The following is a 23,240-nucleotide window of genomic DNA, read 5'->3' as shown; positions in this document are numbered from 1 at the left end:
TAGGTCATACTCCTACTGGACTTAAGCACATTTTAATGAAATCAAGCAGGAAGATGATCTGATAAAAACTAGACACCCAGGTGTTAGGGGTTTCATGTGGTACTTCTGCATTTTTAAGAGAGAGGGCACTGCTTACCAAAATAAATGAATTTCCTTAAAAGAAGAACTTCAGACACCAGCAGGCTTGCAGATTTTTCAACAGAGGTCCATCCTTCTTGGGGAGGAGAACCTCAAGATACCATAAACGTGGCCATTTATTTTGCCTGTAAATAAGGCAAGCTTTCCATATTTGTGAGAGGGAACGTTTTCCAATTATCAATCAATGGTAGTTGTAAATAGAACTGCATTAAGTCAGTCAGTGTTGACCCAGTAAAGCAAGCTCCTTTCTTCAGATTCTCACTCATTGCTTTATACTCACTGGCCCCAAAACATTTTCATTACAATTGCACAGTTTAATGAAATAGAGATTAACAGGAAAGGGCAGTCAAAAACCCTGTAAAGGTTTATTTTTTAGGACTTCTTTTTTTAAGGGAAGTGCAGAAGAGATGTTTTTGATCCCCTTTTCATATGCAAGGTATAATGTGTAGATTTATACCACATAATAAACACAAACAATTTTAGTAAATCACAGGAATATGAGTAATTAGAAGCATTATAGATGTGATGGAAATAAATTAGATTTTTAAAAATTATCTTTTTCATTTTACCTTCCCTTCTTTTAAGATGCACTGACATATAAATGTGTCTTTCTGCACCTAATGGGGCTTCACTTTGTTTAGAAAGCCCAATAACATTAACATTTGTACTTTAAAAAATCATGGTTTGTCTTTTACTTATAAAGGACCTTCACTCCTAAGATTTCAACACAATTCATAAACAACAAAAATCCTGACACCATACACCTATGCACAGCTCAGAATCAGATACACACACTGGGAGGGAAAAAAAACATTTTTAATGTAAAAGCTAGACTCTGTCATCTTCCTTTTTCACACTCCACCCAGTGAACAAGGACATACTAGTTTCAGACATCTGCATGCTCCCAGCACCAGGGACCCTTCCCATTACAGCCAGGTTGTCAAGAGGAATATTGACAGGAGGAGCGTCAGGCAGCTTTGCCTTGCAACAGAATAACTGAGCTTTAAAATGCTTCTGGAAGGTTTTACTCAGCCAGTAAAGAGCAAAGGGATTTACACAAGAATTGCTGAAAGCCAGAACCCTAGAGAAAATGGTGACAATAAAATGAATGGCAGAGGGGTCCATGTAAGTTTGATAAGTGAATGAACGGTAGAGATACAATAGGTGATTCGGTAACCAGCAGAGAGCAAACAGAGCCACAAGCACCAACACCGTTTTGGCAATTCTCTTCCGGGATTCAATCTATAAGGGGAAATAAAAATGGCAAAAGAAACAAATCATTTAGCTGGCAGAGTCTTTAAAAAAACCATTCTCTAGATTTACATAGAAATGTACAGTCAACAAGCTGGTGTCTTTTTGAACATGCATTTGTGAAATAACTACCGGACACATGTGGGAAGGCAGCCTGCGGCTATAGAATACAGCAAGTTAATTAGCATGGTAATCCATGTTCTTGGTCTCATTAGCTCTACTTTAGAGACTCCCACCCCTGGTTTTGAGGTACTCTAAGATGTCTCCAATTATCTCTCAAGGAGTATTGTGGAATTCTGGAAATTTTACTTTAAAAATAGAGGTATTATACAAGACTGGTTTCATCATATCAGCAGAGGCTGACTAGGTTAGAATATTATTCTGGGGTTTATGAAAGTTGCCAAGTTGGTACCAAAAATTGTTTTTAACCTATAGGAATTCTAACTATAGTCAAAGGAATAAAAACTAATTGTGCTTCCTTCATATGTGAAAATAATCCTATACCTATTAATAAGAGAAATTAGATGAAATGAAGACATTGCCTCTGGTCATAGAGCAAAGATAGCTGCTCACATGGCCATTAAATATGCAACTTTAGCTTTATGACCATTGCTGTTGAACCAACCCAATGGGCCAGGTGCAAAAAAAGGCACTGAGATCTCTAAAATGGTCAAGAGGTAAATGGAATCATCCCTCTCCACTCAAGAAAGATGGAAATCCTGTTGCATTTTTAAAAATCATATGGAACAGTGTTTTGGCAACATTCTTTTTATTCTGTTCACATTTACAGAACAGCACACCTGGCTCTTGCAATTTTTTTTTTAATTTCTTGCAACAGTCTTAAATAAGCTTCTGTGAGTCACTGTATTCTTTTGCCACTACTGGCACTTCATCCCTGGACACCACAGTTTACTCATCTTTGTGGTTTGCATTGAATAATGTTATGGCTTCTTGCCAGTTCTATCATCCTGTGTTTTCCTATCATTATGTTACACATTATAAAATAAAAGATGCTTCACTTTATAGTCTCATGTTGTGCAATGATCCTCACTATTACAGGGATGAATAATTTTGACTGCTCCCAAACTTCAGTTCTCCCTTTTCTAATAATAATAGTTCTATCATTATTGAATGCTTACTATGCTAAGCCTTTCATATATATCATCCAGTCCCCATCTTCATTTTACAGATGAGGAAATTGAGGTGCAGGGAGGCTAACTTGCTCAAGATTGCTCAGCTAGTATGTGGTAGAGCTGGAATTAAATTCTGGGTCTGACAGACTCCACAGCCCATGATCATAACAAAAATACCATATTCCTATTGTATTTATTGTTCACAGGTGCTAAAGTAGGACCTTTCACCTCTAAATTCACTCATGAATCCTGATATGTACATACCTGCTTGCGAGCATGGCTTTGTTCCTCCATGGGCATGTTCAAGGTGCTTCTGTAAAGAGTCTTAGCAATCAAAGAATAATAGACAGAGATAATAGAGAGTGGAATAATGTAGAAGACTAAGAAGCACAGCAGAGAATGTATCTCTTGCAGGAGCCTCTCTGAAACAGGATAAGAAGCACATGATTCAAATGTGGTATTTTTGTTGGCATCTTGAAAAGTATATACATTTGAAAATATAGCCTCTGGTAGAGCAATTATCATTGAAACAATCCAGATGCACCCAGCTTTGGCACAGGTCTTCAGGATGGCATTGGAGGGCTGTCGCTCTAGTGGTTTCACAACTGCCTTGTATCTAGAAATACATAAGCAGAGGCAAAGATTAAATAAATATCAAAATTACAAAATCTTAGGGTTATAAGTGGTCATTCAGTTCTACCTCCTATCCAAATGTATATAACCAAGTCAACATTAACCACTTGGAGTTAGTTATGGTTTTAAATATACATAATCCATCCCAGTTTTTTTTTATTTGTGCTCATCATCTCTTCCCTTATTCACCAGTGTGAGATATTCTAGGTTTGCAAGTTTATAATTTTATGTGTAGATCCTCTGTTTAGGACAAATGATTTTTTTTTCAGCATGATTTTATGTGTGATTGAGAGTAATTCATTGTCTGTGTATTACCTTATATATTCTAAAAGACTTCTTTTTTGTATAAGTGACTGATGTTAAACCTAATTCTCCTTTCTTCCTATAAAGGAATCCCATGAGTTTATGCAGTAGAGAGGATAGGATTAATTTCTTCATTGTTCAAAAGTGGTAACTTGTTGCCCAAGCCATAGGTAGGTAGACTGGGGTCAAGAAGAGGGTGAAATCGGAAGCCCTGTGCCCATGCAAAGATAGATGTGTTTATTCTGACACATCCACCTTAAAATCTATAGCCTTTAAGTAAATCTGCCTTCAAATATAATATAAAACCAGTCAAAGCAAAGATTCAAAAAAGGCACCAAGAAAGCTTTTCCTCATCTCAGATTCCAGAATCTGAAGAAGCTATCCTTCTGGTACTGCCAGGTGTTTATTACAGGCTTCTTGCAGACTTTCCTAAGCATCACTTTTAACATTTAGAGGCTCAATTTTGTTCATGTTTTCAGTTACCATTCTACAAATAGGAACACAGAAAAAGAGTATTTATACTGAAAATATCCTAACAGAGCCCAAACACTCTGACTGCCAGAGGTTCTCACATGCTCTATCCATAGAGCTCTAAAAGTTAAACAAGATTATTTTATCTCTCTGAAAACAAGAATGTCATTGAATGCCTATAGAGAAAACAAGTACAATTAAGTGATGACATTACACTGAGTTACCAGGAAGCCAAAAAGCTCGCCATGTTTCTGCTATTAATTTGATGAATTTCAAATATATTAGATGTATGCTTTTTACTGCTCTCCTGGTATTCAGTAATGCATATGTGGTCAATTTCATACTTAGGCTGGTGTTTTAATATCGACAATATTGCACCACTAGGATGCACTAATGTATAAAGCATGAATTGTTTTTCTTTTACACCTGGAACAATTTGCCGTAATAAACTGGGGGAAAAAACATCGTGCAAATATTCTTTCAAGCAAACAATTACATTTCAAAGAGAATATATTATCCCTAAAACATACAATTTCAATCACTCCTCTAATGCTAACCCAGGAATTTTAACATTCTTATACCAGTGCTCCCCGATATTTAATCTTACATCTCGGTTACAGAGTGTAAGAAAAACAGGATAGGAAGCAGTGAATGCTACCTACTAGCTTTTATTTATTTTCATATCTTGTTCTCTTTTTGCCTCATATCCCATCCTGACAAATGTAATTGAGAAAAGAAACCCACCTGTCAGCGCTGAGAATTGTTAATGTGAACACTGATACACCAACAGAAGTGAGCCGGATGAAAGAGAGCACCTTACATCCAATTCTTCCGAACAGCCATCCTTCTGCAAGGTAGTGGGTTGCATCCACTGGCACACAAGTTAGTAGAAGTAAAAGATCTCCAAAAGCCAGGCTAGTGATGAAAATGTTTGGAACTGTTTGCAAGGATTTGGTCTTGAAAAACACTTTGATGAGAATAGCATTTCCAAGGATGCCCACTGAAATGATCACAGCATACGTTATGTAGATGGCACACAATGCTTCTATTCCTGGAGAGTTGTCTCCGGTCCATCCTTTATTCTTGGTATCATTAGGAATGACAGGGCTGGATGATTCTGTGTCATTTGTGATTAAAATTAAAGTCTGATTAGGTGACTGAGGCTGTCTTTGAGGCATTTCTCTTGAAGACTATTCCTTTAATGTTTCTTCTGTTCAGCTCAGATGTTGTCGATTGTCACGTCTAATGCCCATGTCTAGTGACGAGATGGTAGAGGAACAGAGCAGAATGCAAGCAAATTTAAGACATCCAGATACTCGCCTCCTTCAGTTTTTCTGTGTCTCCCAGCATGCTTGGCTACGTGCTTACGAATCTGGCACTGAAGAGTGGGAGGTGGAAGAGTTTTATTGACGTTTCCATGACTGAAGGAGGGGGGTTTGGGAAATGCTCTGCAGTTGCTTGTTCTTTCCTCTTGGATAATCTTATGAATAAGTAGATAGTATAGAATAATACCCATTGTTTATTAGAATCACTCTGTTTCCCTATCTAACCATGAAGATCTATATATAGATCTTGTCACTTTTGTCCTGGAACTCGTTCATTTTTCTGCAATCAGAAGATGGTCTAATGCACTTTCTTTTACATGGTAAATAAGATGTATGTCCCCTGAAGCACAGACTTGAATCCATTTCTCTAGGATTCATATCAGTGAGGTGCTAAAGCAAAGAGCATTCACATTTTTACAGGGCTGATGTCACCTCTAAGGATGGATAATTCAGGTGACCTGGGCATATCATCTCTCTCTGACACATGGTAATTCCCACCTTCGTGCATATTACTAAGGCTGCACTGCACAACAGCAAAGCAACCTTTAAGAGATGAAAAAATGCAGGCAAATCACCAGTTGCTTTGTCTCTAAATGTCCTAATAAAACAATTTTTACTGTTTGTCTGTTTTAATGCTATATATTTTTAAATTCAGTTTAGGGCTTCTCTCTTAAGAAATGGTTGATTACAGTGGCTTTGTAATACAGTTTGATATCAGGTATTGTGATCCCTCCTACTTTGTTCTTCTTTCTCAAAAGAGCAGTTGCTATTCGGGCTCGTTTATGGCTCCATATAAATTTTTGAAGTGTTTGTTCTATGTCTGTGAAATATGCCATTGGTACTTTAATAGGTATTGCATTGAATCTGTAATACCCTTTGCAACAACATGGATGGAACTGGAAAGCATTATGCTGAGTGAAATAGGCCAGGCATTGAAGGACAAATACCATATGATCTCACCTTTAACAGGAAGCTAAATAACAAAATAAACAAGCAAATAGAATAAAAACAAAGACACTAAAATAGAGAACAAGTGGGCAGCGACCAGAGGGGAGAGGGAAGGGAATTTAAGGGGAAAAATGGGGAGGGATTTTGAAGAACAAGTATGAAAGACACAGGGATGAGGTCTGTGGGTGGGGGGGAATGGGAGGGAGGTGGGGAGACGGGGCAAAGGGGGGGCTGGGATGGGAGAAATTGACAAAAGAAAACTGTACTTGAAAAATAACTAAATAAATTGTAAAAAAAGATTGAGGAAAAAAAAAGAAATGGTTGAAATGAACCCACCTTGTTACAAAACAAAATAACACAGAACACAGCTCAAGGTTCTGACACAAAAAGACTTGTAAATATTAAAATTGTTCTCTTCAAGTGAGAGAATGCCATAGGTTGCTCCAGAGATGATGGGCATGTAGATATCAACAGAAGGAAGCAAAAAATCACAACTTACTTTAGCACCAGCCAGAAAAGCCCCTTGTTACAGAAAATACAAGTATGTGGTTTATGTGTCTGTGTGAGGTGGGAGGTTGATTAGGAGTTGGAAGCCTGCATTTTGAAGGCATTTAATAATAAAACCTGCTAAGAAATATTTTCTGAAATGATCAATTTTAAAGGATAACCTCTCAGCTATGAGAAACGTTTTGTAGTGAGGTGTTTATAAACATATACATATAAGAATTAGCCTGGGAAGTGAAATGAAAACCAGCAAAGTATTTGGCTAGCCAATGAACAGTAGTGGCAAATATAGATTGCTCTTGATACTGACACAATAGATGTAATAAGTTCTACAGGAAAGTGAATTGGGTTAATTGAATCAATTATCTGGTTAATTTGAGCTTCTTAAACCACACCTATTCTCTACCCTATCTCCAGAGCTTGAATTACTCAACTAAATAACTGTTTTGATGGGAATAGGGAAGGGAGATGTATAGGTAAACACAAGTCTCTTAGCTTTTATTATATACACTTAAGTAATTTCTGCACTGGACTAGATCTTTTAAGATTTTTTTTTTATCAAAAATGGCTTTATATGGTTTATATATTATTCTCACAAAGCTTATAATAAAATCTTTGGGATTCTACATATAGTTTAGGAAAGAATAAATGGTATTTCTCAATTCACACCTCAACTGATGGCCACACAGCAAGAAACAAATCCTGCCTGTGATTTCCAAAATCATCTGGATTCCAAAGTTCTCAGGCATGCTTTTCATTAGGCTGCAGCTATCAGTATGCCTTTTATCATTTTTCTTCCTTCTGGTCAGGAGAAGTCAGGAGAGAGCAGTGATTTGGGGGTGGTCCTGGAGCAGTGGTGGCCTTATCTCTAGAAATCTAGAATCCCAGAATATCAGAGATAAATGACTTTAGAGATGATAAAATCAAATCCTCTCTTTTTCAGAGGCAGAAATGAGGTTAAGAGGGGGGAAGTTATCTCATGTAAGGTCACAGAAGTACTCTGTGGCTGAGATGAAATAAGATGTCTCTCAATTCCAAGAAGTTAAAAATCAGTGACAAGAGTTGAAAAAGAGCTCCTGACAACAAGCAATATTTGCTCATTTGACATTGCGGAATTAGTGCTTCTGCATGTTTTATTAACCTAAGAATAAGAGATTTCCAGGCTAACAAGCAAATCATAATAGATTACTTAAATGCATCTGCTTTACTTTTCAATTTACAAAAGCTTTTATTATTATATATTTTGTCACCATTTGCTAGTACTAAAGTATCTGGTGGTTTTAATTATTTTAATTTAATATTATTAATATTTTATTATATCTTGATATTGATGTTATTAGTAACATTTGATTGTTAATAAGAATAGCCAATATCTCCTTCTTTTACCTTGTAATTAACCACAAAATATCACCATGTATTTTGTAGGTAAAGCTGTAGGGCACTTAGATTATACTAAATGATGAAATTCTTTCGTTTGTTTTTAGTGCACTAAAAACAAGATTTTCAAAACCAACTACTTAGCTATAGATTAAACAATTGTAATATAATCTTTTTAAAATTTTATTATATTTTATTGATTATGCTATTATAGTTATCACAAATGTTCCCCCTTTGTCCCCCTTTACCTGACCCCCCACTCACTCAGGAAATCCCCAAACTGTTGTCTATGTCCATGGATCCTGCATATAAGTTCTTTGGATACTCTATTCCCTATGCTGTACTTTACATCCCCATGACTATTCTGTAGTGACCTATTGTATTTCTTAATCCTTTCATCTTTACACCCATCTCCCTGACCCCCCTCCCATCTGGCAAGCAACAAAACCTTCTCTATATCTATGATTCTGTTTTTGTTCTGTTTATTTATTTTGTTGTTAGATTCAGTTGTTGATAGATATGTATTTATTGCCATTTTATTATTAATATTTTTTATCTTCCACTTCTTCTTCAAGAAGACTCTTTAACATTTCATGTAAAACTGGTTTGGTGATGATGAACCCCTTTAGGTTTTTCTTGTCTAGAAAGCACTTTAACTGCCCATCAATTCTAAATGATAGCTCTGATGGGTAGAATAATCTTGGTTGTAAGTCCTTGCTTTTCAACACTTTGAATATTTCTTGCCAATCTCTTCTAGCCTGCAAAGTTTCTCTTGAGAAATCAGCTGATGGTCTTACAGGAACTCCCTGTAGGTAAGTAACTGCTTTTCTCTTGTTGCTTTTAAGATTTTCTCCTTATCTTTAACCTTTGGAACTTTTATTATGCTGTGTCTTAGAGTGGGCCACTTTGCATCTATTTTGCATGGGATGCTCTGTGCTTCCTGGACTTGCATATCTATTTTCTTCATCAAATTAGGGAAGTTTTCTTTCATTATTTCTTTCAAATAGATTTCTGATGTCTTGCTCTTCCTCTTATTCTTCTGACACCCCTGTGATGCCAATATTGGAATCCTTGAAGTTGTCCCAGAGGCTGCTTATACTATCCTCATTTTTTTGGATTATTTTTTTGTGTGTGGTCCTGATCGGTTGTTATTTGTTTCCTTATGTTCCAAATCATTGATTTGATTCATGGCTTCATCCACTCTGCTGTTGTTTCCCTGTAAATTTTTTTTTAATTTCAATTAGTATATCCTTTGTTTCTGGCTGGATTTTTTTTTTGTTGAGGTCCTCACTAAGTTCCTAGAGTATCCTTATAACCAGTGTTTTGAACTCTGCCTCTGATAGATTGCTTTCCTCCGTTTTGTTTAGCTCTTTTTCTGGAGTTTTGTTCTGTTCTTTCATTTAGGCCATGTTTCTTTATCTCTTCCTTTTGGCAGCTTCCCTGTATTTGTTTCTGTGTATTAGGTAGAGCTGCTATGTCTCCCTGGCTTGGTAGCATGGCCTAATACAGTAGGTATCCAGTAGGGTCTAGTGGTGCAGTATCTGCTATTACCAAAGCTGGGTACTCAAGGTGCACCTACTGTGTGGGCTGTTTATACCCTCCTTTTGTAGTTGAGCCTTGGTTGCTTTTGGCATGTCCAAATCATCCACTGACTGTGTTCTATCTGGGGTCAAACATCACTAGCTGCAAAGTTATTTGCAGATGGTTGCTACTTGTGCTGGGCTTGGAGGTGCCCAGGAGTGGCCAGGCAGTGAAACAAGGCTAGCTTCTGCTTGTCCTGAGCCTGGGGAAATTAGGGAGAGGTACAAGGTTTTGCTGAAGCCAGATACTGATTGTTTGAGAGAATTTAGAAGAATCTGAAGCATGAGCCAAGACAAGACATTTGTCTAGAAAAGCTACTGGAAACAACTTAGGTGGGCCTGGAGTTGAATGGGTCAGGGCCTCAGGGAATCACCAGGGTGGGGCAAACAGTGTGATCCAGGTTGCTGGAGTCTAAGATATGGTGCCCCCCTTCTAACTCTGTGGCTCTGTGGGAGGAGGGCTCAGAAAAGGGACAATAGCCTCTGCCAGCATTTGTCTGGGAGAAAGCTGCTCCCCAGGGGTCGTCCTGATGCCAGACAATTCACTTCCTCCCTACATGTCCCTGATGTCGTTTAATCTGCTGCTCACACACTGGAGCTCATAGGAAGTGAATCCAAGTGAGTCCACCTAAGTCCATCTGCAGACCCTTTAAGAGGAACTGCCTGGGAGTCCAGTAGTTTTTGTCTTGCACAGCCTCAATCCCCACTGGTTTTTATAACCAGAATTTATAAGGACTTATCTTCCTGGTACAGGAACCCTGGGCTGAGGTGCCTGGTATTGGACTGGGACCCCTGGTTCCTGAGATATACCTCCAAATTTTTATCCACTACATGTGTGTGTGGGACCACTCCATTCTGTATCTCCACTTCTCCTACCAGTTTTGATGTAGTTTTTTCTTTAATTCTGTAGTTGTAGGACTTCCATTCAACTCAATCTCCAATAGTTCTGAGTGATGTTTGTCTGTAATACAATCTTAATGTAACTTTTCATTTGAAGGGAGTATTGGATATTGAACAAGTAACTTATCATTTTTCAAAAACTGGGTTTCCTGATTCAGTCCAATTCAGTTAGTGTCAGCAAAATCCTTTTTAAGTCTTCAAAAATCTGGGGATCTAATGGTGCTGAACTCTTCTTTGCATCTAATATGCTGGGCAGAGGGATTAGAAAACAGTTGCTAGTGAGAAACAGTAAACTTGGACCCAAGCTTCTCAGCCATCAATTACACAGGACAGTGGTTCTCTCAAGTTTCAGCTTGCATCAAAATCACCAGGAAGGCTCATCAAGACACATATTGCTGGGTTTCCCCTCCAGAATTTCTGATTTGTTAGTTCTAGGCTGGAGCTTGAACATTTGCATTTCTCAAAATTTCCCAGTTGATACCAATGCTCCTGCTTGGGACCCATACTCTGAGAACCACTTATGTAGGATAAAAAAACCAGTTTAGGAATTCTGGTCAAGATGGAGGCATAGGTAGATACATTTTGCCTCCTCACACAACCAAAAGAAGTAAAACACCGAATTTAAAAACAAGAACTGCCAGGAGATTGAACTGTATGGAAGTCTGACAAGCAAGAAGTTAAAGAAGAAACATTCATCTAGACTGATAAACAGGCAGAGATGGGCAGCTGGGGTGGAGAGGAGTGATAGCAAGGCGGCAGATGGCAAACTGGGACGTCCCACATTTTCGTGCAGATAAACTGGGAGAAACAACTGGGGAGTGAGATAAACCACACAACCCAGGGGTCCAATGGGAAAAAAGAAAGCCTCAAAACCTCTGGCTGTAAAAACCTGTGGGGTTGAGGTGGCAGGAGAAACTCCCAGCCTCACAGCAGAGTTCATTGAAGAGACCCATGGGGTCCTAGAGAGTACACAAGCCCACCCACTTGGAAATCAGCATCAGAAGGGCCCAATTTGCTTGTGGGTAGTGGAAGAAGCAGCTGAAAGACAGCCAAGAGCAGAGCAAATGGTGGTGTTCCCTCCCAGACCCTTCCTCCGCCTACAGCACCACAATGCAGTGACGCGGGTGGCCCCTCCCTGGCCAATACCTAAGGTTCTGCCTCTTACTACATAACAGGCCCACGGGGACCAAAAGTGGCCCAAATAAAAGAACAGATCCAAGCTCCACAGCAAATACAACTAAGCAACGAAGAGATAGCTAACCTATCAGATGCACAGTTCAAAAGCACTGGTGATCATGATGCTTACAGAAATGATTGAGTATGTTCACATAATAGAGGAGAAAGTGAAGGCTATTAAAAGTGAAATAAAGGAAAATGTAGAGGGAACCAACATTTGGTTGGTTGGCAAGGAGCCAACCAAAGTGATGGGAAGGAAACTGGGATTCAAATCAATGGTTTGGAGCAGAAGGAAGAAAAAAACATTCAACCAGAACAGAGTGAAGAAACAAGAATTTGAAAAAAATGAGGAGAAGCTTAGGAACTTCTGGGGCAACTTTAAATATTCCAACATCTGAATTATAGGCATACCAGAAGAAGAAGAAGAAGAGCAAGGAATGGAAAACTTATTTGAAAACATCATGAAGAAGAACTTCCCTAATTTGGCAAAGGAAATAGACTTCCAGGAAGTCCAGGAAGCTCAGAGAGTTCCAATGAAATTGTTCCCAAGAAAGCATGTACTAAAGCACATCATAATTACATAGCCCAATATTAAAGAGAAGGAGAGAATCTTAAAAGCAGCAAGAGAAAGGGAGACAGTTACCTACAAAGGAGTTCCCATAAGATTGTCAGCTGATTTCTCAAAATAAATCTTAAAGGCAAGAAGGGGCTGGCAAGAAGTATTCAAAGTCATAAAATGCAAGGACCTACATCCAATATTACTCTATCCAGCAAAGCTATCTGTTAGAATGGAAGGGCAGATCAAGTGCGTCCCAGATAAGGTCAAGTTAGAGGAGTTCATCATCACCAAGCCCTTATTATATGAAATGTTAAAGGAACTTATCTAAGAAAAAGAAGATAAAAACTATGAACAGTAAAATGACAACAAACACAACTATCAACAACTGAACCTAAAAAATAAGAAAAACAAACTAAGCAAACAAGTAGAATAGGAACAGAATCACAGAAATGGAAATCACATAAAGGATTATCAGTGGGAGGGGGAGAGGGGAGAATGGGGGTAAAGGTACAGGAAATAAGAAGGATAAGTGGTAGGTACAAAGTAGACAGGGGGAGGTTAAAAATAGTATGGGAAATGGAGAAGCCAAAGAACTTTTATGTACAACCCATGGACATGAATTAAGCGGGGGAGAATGCTGGCAGCAGGGCAGTGCAGGGTAGATGGGAATAAAGAGGAGAAAAATGTGGGACAACTGCAATAGGATAATCAATAAAATATATTTTAAAAAATAGTTTAAAAGAAGTATGGCTTTTCCTGATTTGAGATCAAAGAGACATTTCTATTGGTCTTCATTAAAGAAAAGGGAGTTCTGTAATGTGACACATTCTTCAAAAATGTTCCCTATATTTTTCAGTACCTGGTAAGCCAGATCTACTAAACTCAGGTACCTATGCTCAAATCATCCAGGGTGCTTGGGGTAATCTTTCCAATGGGAGAAAGATAAAGTGGATGAACTTTTTGCCTATAACTCAAGCACTAATTCTGTTTGTGTATTTGAAAAGTAAAAAATGAATAACCAGAATTCTATAAGTCTCTAATTACCTATAGGTAATTAAGTCTCTAATTACAGGGGTTCAATATATATATGAGTCTGTCTGGAAAAAGTCCAGCCATTGTTGATATAATGAGAACAGTTTGCAGGACATTGATATAACCTGGCAGCCAAGGAACGTGGACTGGAATGGGCATGCATGAACAATGATGACTTCACTGTACTAGTCAGTGGGGGTGGTAGATGCCACTGAGTGAGCATGTGTCTTGTGTGGCTATCACATTCAAAATGACTGAATGAATTAGCAATGAATCTTCATCAAATTTTGCATGAAGCTTGGGAATTCCTCCATGGAAGCTATTCACATAATTCAGAAAGTCACAGCTATGGGCAACTGGTGATTGGCAGCTTCATAATGACAACGTGCCTGCTCATGCATCACATCTCATGCAGTTTTTTGGTGAAACATCAAATCACCCAGGGGACTCAGCCCATTCCAGCTCAAATTTGGTACCCTGCAACTTCTGGCTTTTCCCAAAACTAAAATCACTTTTGAAAGGGAAGAGATTTCAGAACATCAGTGAGATTCAGGAAAATATGATGGGGCAGCTGATGGCAAGTGGAACTGTGTGAGGTCCCAAGGTACCTACTTTGAAGGGGACTGAGGTGTCATCGTCCTATGTCCAATATTTCTTGTATCTTCTTCAGTAAATGTCTCTATTTTTCATATTAGATGGCTGGATATGTTCTGGACAGACCTCATATTCCCATTGGCACTGTTGCTGCTCCACTGGGTGCCTCACACTCTGTCCTATGGTGTCCTTGCCACTCCGCTGGGCCTCATAGCCTTCTTCACTATTCCACCAGGCACAGTGCTCACTCTCCATTGATCACCACTGGTCTTCTGGGAGCTACTAGTAGAATAGGATATGATAAACCTGCAAATTAAAAACGTCTCCTTAAATCTTGAAAATTCTCATCACAAGAAAAAATTGTACAAATGTTATAACAATGTTAACTAGACTTATTGTGGTGATTATTTCATAATCTATACTAATATAAAATCATGTTGTACATCTGAATGTTGTATGTCAATTATACCTCTGTTAAAAATAAAGGCTCTTATTTTTCAATATTCAAATTACAATGGTATTGAGGTCCTATATACACCCTTTTTTTTTTCTTGAAAGAATTCTACTGGTCTCCACCTTAAGTAGACCCAAGATTTTTTTTCCTTTCAAACTCCCCTGATCTTTTCTTTTTTTTAATATTAAATTTTATTTAGTTACTTTTCAAGTACATTTTTTTAATCTATTTCTCCCATCCCACCCCACCCCCCTGCCCGGTCTCCCCCGTCCCTCCCATTCCCCCCCCCCAGTCCTCATCTCTGTGTCTTTCATACTTGTTCCTCAAAATCCCTCCCCCCTTTTCCCCTTAAGTTCCCTTCCCTCTCCCCTCTGGTCGCTGTTACTTCCAACTATATATGAATAAGTCCTCTATTTTTTTTTACCCTGTCTGCTGGGAAACTGACAAGTTAAATTTGCCTCTTGAATGGACTTCTGAACTGCTAACATCAATGTGGTCCCACTTGCTGCTCTCAGTTAACTGATTTAATTACCTTCACTTACAAATGTTGAACCCAGGATGCTGCATCCAGAGTCCATGCTCCTACCCACAATCCCTATCAAACAGAGGTGGCTCTAATCAAGCCACCAGCTTAACTAATTCCAGCATAAAATGCTGACTAAATCCACTCTCATCAAGATGGCTTCTCAAGGTGTCATTTTACTCTGTCAGACTCACATCAGAAAGGTCCTAAAGAAAGTCCATCCAAGTGACTAAGGGTTCTAATTCTCCAGTGACTTAGATGCAGGTCTTTCTTGTGAGGTGCATCCATGGGATGTTCAGGATGACTGAAGGTCCTGAACAAGACCCCTCCAGTGAGTTGGACTCTGATTCTGAGTGTGAATAACCAATCCACTTTCCCTTTCCCTGGAAAGTCTTCTCTCAGAGTGCACTCTTCTTGTTTCTTCTTTGCATTCTGGCCTCATTTGGGACCATCCCAGGCCACTAAACATCATTTATGCCTTTGAACTTCAATGGGCTGTGTCAGGAAGAGGGACTCAGGATCTCATTCCCTTTTCTGCCAGGAGAATCCTTCCAGGATGCAAATAAGCCTTGGATAGGATAGAAGCATGCATCCAGGTAGGCTGGGCTATAGCAGATTCAGTCATTGTATAGTACTCGTAATTCACTGCTTCCTACTGCAGACTTGAAATTTGTGCCTGATTCAGCACTGTCACACTATTTCCTCCTGTCAGAACTTATTTTCTCAAAGGCCATCAGCTCCACCACTGTTCCCCCAATTTACCAGACTGAATGGTGTGTCTGAACCCCAGCAAAGGCCAAAACCTAGATTCAAGCTAGAATCACATCACAAGCATAACAGAAAGTAAATTCTATCATATTTCAGAGGGAAGATAGATCATATCTAAATTGGAGGAGGGTTGCAAGATCAAGAAGGACTAATTGGAGAGATTCCATTTTTTCAGAGGAATTCTGAAGGATTTCAGTAGGTAGAGAGAATGGACAGGGACAAAGTCAAAAATAGCAAAAACATAGGGGTGGAAATGTCTGGGGCCATGTTCAGGGAATAAACAATCGAGTTTGGCTGAAGTGTGTGTATGAATAGGGAAGTAAGTTGAAATAAGCCTGGCGAGGTGGGTTTAGGTTAACTTGTAGAAAACATTTGAATGTTGTGGGCTGAGATTACACTTAATTCAATAGGAAATAAGAAGTTATTTCAATTTTTTGAGCAAAAGAGTGATATGTGCAGATGCCCTCTCCACAATCTCAAACCAGAAACCCAGAAGCATTCCTGTATATTTTGGTTGACAGTTTAGGGATACAGCAGCCACAGTACACTTGTGGTTGTCCTATGCACTTGGCTGAATTAGAGTTGGTGTCTGAATTAACTTGGCTTCTTTAAAAGCATACAAGACACACTTTGTTTTTCAAGTATACTGAACAATATCTAACATGTATACCTTGGCAAATGAGCTGTGTTCCTGGAATCATTTCTGAACATCACTTTTGGCCTGCCTCATCTTATCTTTGACTACATTGTTTCCAAGTCTTACTTGACTTTAAGATCTGGTCTTATTTTGCTTTTCCAGTTCCCATTTTCTGAGTCTACCCAGTATAACCACTGCTTGTTGGAATACAGTGAGCAGTTAGAAATTAAGATGGGGCTTCACAAGAGGGTTTCTAGGGCCATGCCAACTTTTAAAAAGCCTGTTTGCTTGAGCTTCTCTGGTGAAGAGAACCCACATAGTTGTTGAGAGTAGTGCTCTGGCTAAAATGAATATAGTTGCGGGTTTAAATATTAATTGCAGAATGTGCATTTCCTTTGTGCTCTTATTTGACCACAACTAAGCTTACATTAAGTGGAATAGGTCCTGCCTCAGCACCTTAATTTGAGGTGGAATAACAGCCACAATGTACTGAGCACCTATTGTTTGTTATGTGCTATAATGTATCTGCACAGGTATTATCCCATTTAATTCAAATACAGCTCTGAGAGATAGATGATATACTTTTGCATTTTAAAGATGAAGAAAGGCTTAGAAGGTAAAGAAATTTGCTTAAGTTTACAAACAGTTGTCAGTGGAAGAGCCAGAATTCAAAGCCAGAGCTTTGTAGTACCAAGTTATATTTCCTTTTTTTTTTCATCTACAAGCCCAGACAGAAAAGGAAGAAGCATAACATGAGATGCCAGAAGAACAAAATCACACGCAAGGCATGCAGACTGTTAACAGCTGAGCAGGTTCCTGGTGCACAGTATAGGGGCTGCTGTGGCTATTTAAAAGATCTCCTCTCTGTTCAGTCTTTGTTTTTATTCTGTTGAACAGAATAAAAACAAAGACACTGAAATAGAGAACAAGTGGGCAGTGACCAGAGGGGAGAGGGAAGGGAATTTAAGGGGGAGAAAGGGGAGGGATTTTGAGGAGCAAGTGTGAAAGACACAGGGATGAGGACTAGGGGGGAGGAAGTGGGAGGGAGGTGGGGAGATGGGGCAGAGGGGGCTGTGATGGGAGAAATAGACAAAAAACTGTACTTGAAATAACTAAATAAAAAATAAATAAAATAAAATAAAATAAAAGATATCTCTAGGAGCCTGGCTTTTCTGGTTAATGATCTGGATGATCTTCATTGTAGTTTCCTTGACACTACTTTTGGACCCCCAAGTTCCTGTGAGCAGTTTTGACTATCCAGACTGGCCTATATGGGAGAGGGAGGTGTGTATAATAGAGTTAAGCAACTAGACTGTAGGAGGAAGGTAAAGTGTATAAATCAGAGAAGATGGGATACAGAGAATGGGGAGGACAAGGCTGATGATTCTGAGCTATTTGAGGGATTCTTCCAGAACCTCACAGTAAAATTCAAACCTAAGAATTACCCGCCTCCACCTTCCACCAAAAATAAGAAAAAGTGAACTCCCCATCTAGTGAAGAAAATGCCCCCCCCCGGTATTTTTTAAATTATTAGGAAAAGGGCTTGGGTAGGTCCAAGTTCAGAAAATGTAGGAAAAGGGTAGGGTTGGAGTCATTTAAATTAGATGCAAAGGGCCCTGGCTGGTATGGTTCAGTGGATTGAGTGCTAGACTATGAACCAAGGGGTTGCCAGTTCAATTCCTAGTCAGGGCACATGCCTGGGTTGCAGGCCAGGTCCCCCAGTAATAGGCGCATGAGAGGCAACCACACATGGATGTTTCTCTTCCTTTCTTTCTCTCTCCATTTGCCTCTGTTAATAAATAAATAAAAATCTGTTTTAAAAATGCAAAGGAAGAGACAAAAAAAAGTAAGAAAGGTAGTTTGAAGCTAAGCCCAGAATTCTTAATATACCCCAAAGTCATGATGGGTCTTAGGGACTGGGCACTGGGACTGAATATACAGGTAAGAGTCCTACTGTCTCAGGAATGGGGACAGGAGGATGTCAGTCTGAGAATATGACAGGACCTGCACTGCGCCTGTCACAGGCCATGTAAGGTACGTTAGGGTCTGATGCAAGAGAAGAGGGACTCTCCTGGCATAGGTCCTCCCAGAACATCCCTCTCTCAGAAAGCAGACTTCCAAGCTCTAGGGACCTTGCCTGTGACATATTTACTACTGAATGTTATTTGGATGTCTAAAACACATTTCTAATACATATGCAGAGTACCTGAACAATAAAATATCATGTACCGTGACACAATCTAACTATCAATTCTAGGAAAATAAACATGTAGATGAGTTGAGATAATATTTGTGAGTAATAAAGAGAGTTTGAAGTTCCAGAGATGCACACAAATAATAAGTGGACTGTGGACTCCTGACAAGCAAAACAAATTATCATGGCACTGTGAATTGGTAATTATGCTTCAATTCACATTGTCTTCCTTTTGTTACTGTGAGATGCTAGTCCCTTAAGTTTCACACTATGCACTTTCTTTCCAGCGGACTGGAAGGGTAAATAGCTCTCTGCACTACCTAGCTAATAAAAGCAAGGAGATCAGCTCCTTTCCATACCTAGGGGAAGGCATGGTGCCTCAGCACCAGCAAGGGATGGGTGATGCAGACTCTGGCCAGCAGGGTCCATGTGTTGTGGCTGCAACAAACAAATTCACATGGACTGCAGAAGTCCCATGAAGAAAAAGGGACAGCATGGCCACTCTCTGATTGAGAGAGGGCCTTGACCCCTGCCTGGATAGGCTTTTATTGCTTTTCTGAGCACATTGCATTGAGGATGGTCCTCATTTACTATGCAGAGATTCACTTTAGGTGGTTACCTTTTAGAAAACAAAGGAGAGAATGTTGCTAATTACACCACAGATACTTGGTGTAATTAGCAAGAAGGATATTTGCAAATGCAAAGGGAAAAGTGGTTACACTTGTCTTTGGGAGGTTTAGCATGGGTTTGAGGAATTTACTTTAAAGATATGCAGGAAATACTTTCTGCCTCGATTCAAGGTGAGGGTGTTTTAGCAAAAGCAAGCCTCAAAGCAGCCTAGGTACAATGCAGACCTGATTCCTTATGGGAGAACCTATCCATGGGCATGGGTCTTGTGTGCCAGACCTTGCTCCCCACTGGCCTTTCTGAGTGAGGGCTGGGCTACATTCTCCACACCATGCAGAATGGTCCCCTATAAGTGGAGGGGTTAGAAAAAACTAGGACTCATCTGGGATTCCCCCTCACAACTAGCCTTTCCTCCCCCAAACTGACCTTACCCAGGAAGGAGGTGGTTTCTTAGGGCAGTTTGTTAGATAAACCAAAAGTCTTCATTCTTTCTTCACATTTAGGATTCAAGCCTGACAGACCCTCAAAGGAACTGGACAGGTCTGTTGTTCTTTGAAGGGGCATGAAGCTAGGGAGAAAATTCTGTGTTCCAGGTTATTTAATGGGATGATTATGTGGACTTAGATGCCAGTCTCAGTCTCACAGCCCTTAGCTAACTAGAGGTCCATGGAAGGCATGAGGTTGGAGAAAAAACAACCCCAAATTAAACTGATGTTGGTTAACAGAGGCAAGATGAGGAAAAAGGCTGCCAAATCAAGACTTCCCCACTTCCAATTTTCCTGTCTTTTAAAGTATATAACAAGCCTGACTTAGTAATTTTTGTACAAGGGTAATGAAATGAACTAACTGGTTTATAGTTCTCTCTCTTACACACACACACCACATGTCTGAGTGCACATCAATATGCAAAGACTTACATAATCTCAAAGATTATCTTTTAGAAGACTTTGAAAAGATATATGATTACAACAATCATTAATACAGAAGGGTGATAAATTGGGCATAGAACAATTTGCTATCATAGCCATTCTAGAGTCCTTTAGAGTTGAGATTCTACTTCTAACAGGTCTGGGCACTTGGAGCTGTCTGTCTTGCTCCATTCTTTAGCTCTTTCATAAATAAAAGCAACTGTATTAGGACCTTTACAGGCTAAAGGTAGGGACTTAGATAATGTTTTACTGTTTCTGCTGAATCACTTAGGACAAAAGGACACAAGCTCTTTGGGTTTCTAAAATGAACAAGTGAAGACTAATCCTTGAATCTTTGGCAGTGACTCAATACAATAAAAAGAAGAAAGATTTGTGATCATGGCTTTCAAGAACAAAAGATAAAAACAAAACAAGAAAAAACAGAAATAAGAAAACAAGCATTCAAACTTTTCCTAAATTGAGTGATCCTTGTTACCCAAGGATCAATATACTTTCTACACACTCTCTTCCACTCTATTTTCTTCTCTCTTCCCTTTTAAGTCTAGACTGCAGACTTTCCAGCCCTTACCCATCTCTTGGATAGAGTGAAATTGAGCAGTTACATTTGCACCTTTACAGAGTCTGGGGACAGAAAACACCATCAACGTTTCCATTTTTCTAGAGCCTGATCTATTTCTAATAGAAGCAGTTGGGGCAGTGATTACTATGCAGATGAATCGAGAGTCACCCTCCCATTGCATGATGGGTGGGAAGGCAGCCCAAAGTGAACTCTAGTCCAGAGAATGTAAATAGCAGTGGAGGAAATGTTTCTGTCCTGTGAGGTCCAGAACCTCATCCACAAGCCTCTGCAGACCCCTCTTTTCAGACAGACTGAGATTAAACAGTTGTCTAAGTTCTCTACAGAGGCTGGGACTGGAGATACCATTGGCTACTCTGTTTTCCCAGAGCCTGACTTATTTCTAGTAGAAATAATGGTGCACTAATCAAGTGTGATAGATCAAGAGACATCTTCTTCTTGTTAGATGGGCAAGGAGCTCAGAGGGACAAGATTTGTCCCTTCTTGTTTGGATTGCCCAGACAAGATTTGGTATTAGTCAAGAAAATGGTGGGGAAATCAGAGACACATTTGCTGCCCTGTCTGCATTAGCTCCTCCTTGATAGGTGTCACCCCATTGGAGGGGGTTTAGTGTGAAGCCTCAGACAGGTAACTCTGATATAATTCCTCCAAAGTATGGTAGAAACAGTGGCAAACACATTTTGGCTTTGGACTGATGGATATGAAAGATCTTTTTTTTTTTTTTTCTGGAATACAGCAGCTGTGTTCCTTCCTGTACAGAGGCAGGTGCCTGGAATTACTCATAGCATTTCTATCATCTTTGAACTTTAACTATGTGGAAGGGATAAGTGTGGGTGGTGATTTATGGTAGAACAATTTGCATCAATAGTGATCATTACCTTGTGTGGTGGGCTGGAAGATAACTCGGAGGCTGATTTATTAGAAGCCAGCCCTGTTTAGGGACATCTGGGAGTATTTTGTGGAATGGTAGGAGCAGGAATGGACGAGTTGTTGCTTTCATCCCACTAGCACCTCGTTTGTGAGACTTCTCTAATATTCCAATAGACCCAATCACTCTCCACCTGCCTGCTTTTCTTCTTTTGCCAACAATTCTAGGTTTTTGCCTTATGGAGGCAGAGGCCCGGGGTACCTAGTGCCTTTTTCATTTGTCTGCTTTATCTTTGTTGAGGGGAAAAGTGTGCATTGGTTCAAAAGGCAAATGGATCAGTTAGTAGATGACTTCCATAAGGGCTTTTAAAAGGTCCCATAGGAAGAAAGAGCCCAAGGATAAATTAAGTGTTTACCTAAGGACTGAATCAGCAGTGGTGGATTTAAGTAAGAACAGGTACAGAATGTTTGATTTGTGATGCACAGAGTGTTTTCCAAGTGCTCTTCCAATCAGACAGCATAGACCACAACTATTTCTGATACTAGCCATGTTTAATGACCATGTTCATCCTATTGTCCTTGACTTTCATCCCTGTCCCATTTTACGTCTCTAAAACTAAAGCCAGTCAAAAGTGAGTGAGCCAGTGCTCATAAGGAACATATTCTCTAGTTGCTGGGGAAAGCCTCTGGCTTAGCCTCCATTCCCCTTCCACTGCCATCCCCTCCAATGCCCCACCATTGCCCTTTCTGCTTGGTGGCTTTTGCTATTTTGCCCCTCCTACTGGAAGATGTGTGGCCTGGGGGCTAAGGGCAAGGCTTCTTTTCCTAACCTTACCTCATACCCACTCCTCTCTAATTTCATACTAAGGCAGGAAGGGGAACATTCACAGGGAAACCACAGGATTAGGCTTCAGGACTATCCTTTGGGGGAAGCTCTCCTGCCCCCAGGTTTGCTTCACAGCCCCACTGTCTTTGAGAGGTATTCAGCCTCTTCTTCTCAGGGAGCAGCCCCTCACCCCACTGGATGATCTCTCCCTCTCCCTGCTGCTAAAGCTCCTCCTTCTTTCTCTCCGGGAGTCCTCCCTCCGGGAGTCCTCCCTCCCTCCCTCCCTCCCTCCCTCCCTCCCTCCTTTCCCTCTCTCCCTCCCTCCCTTCCCTCTCTCCGTCCCTCACTCCCTCCCTTCCTTCCTTTCTTCCTTCCTCTCCCTACCCCCTCCATCCTCCCTCCCTGTTACTCCCCTTCCTTCTCTGCCTTCCTCCCCTTCCCTTCAGGTGTGTGAATTTGACTCTCCTAGACCAACACATTGTAGCTCAGGAATAGGTGTTCTGACACCTTACCAGGGGACAAACAAAATGCCTTCAGGAGAGATATGCACTTTGCCTGGTAGGAGGGGTATATGCAGTCAGCCTTAGCTCCTATTGTCTGTGACTGGTAATCTGGTCAGATCACCCAGAGCCAGACCTCCTGCAAGTACATTAGGTACCATCCCTGACTGGGTTCTTCTGGAATATTCTCTGTTCCCAGACTTGGTGCAAAAATGGAGATGGAGGGTATTGGCAGGCCTGGTAGGTACTAGCTTCATGGTTGTGCTTTAGCTGCCCTGAGCTGTGAGAAACTGAGGAGCACCACAAGAGAGACACAATCAAGGTAGGGCCAAAGACAATCAAGAGTAGGTGATACTTAGAAGTGTGTGGTGCAAATACTTGTGCTTTTCTCTACTTCAGGCCTGGCACAAAGAC

The 23,240-nt window shown here is 40.1% G+C and overlaps 1 protein-coding gene across 1 annotated transcript; it reads right to left on the bottom strand.

The window, feature by feature from the left end:
* Positions 1-966: 966 nt before the first annotated feature.
* Positions 967-5,107, bottom strand: BRS3 (bombesin receptor subtype 3). The gene is made up of 3 exons (XM_037157052.2): positions 4,674-5,107; positions 2,787-3,138; positions 967-1,380 (listed from the first exon to the last, which is right to left on the bottom strand). Exons 1-3 carry the CDS (start codon positions 5,105-5,107, stop codon positions 967-969), a joined length of 1,200 nt encoding a protein of 399 aa, XP_037012947.1.
* Positions 5,108-23,240: the final 18,133 nt, after the last annotated feature.

This window comes from Artibeus jamaicensis, unplaced genomic scaffold (genome assembly GCF_021234435.1).
Source record: "Artibeus jamaicensis isolate MK-2021 breed Jamaican fruit bat unplaced genomic scaffold, CSHL_Jam_final contig_240, whole genome shotgun sequence".
NCBI classification, from domain to species: domain Eukaryota; kingdom Metazoa; phylum Chordata; class Mammalia; order Chiroptera; family Phyllostomidae; genus Artibeus; species Artibeus jamaicensis.
This window is presented reverse-complemented; position numbering and strand designations above follow the sequence as displayed.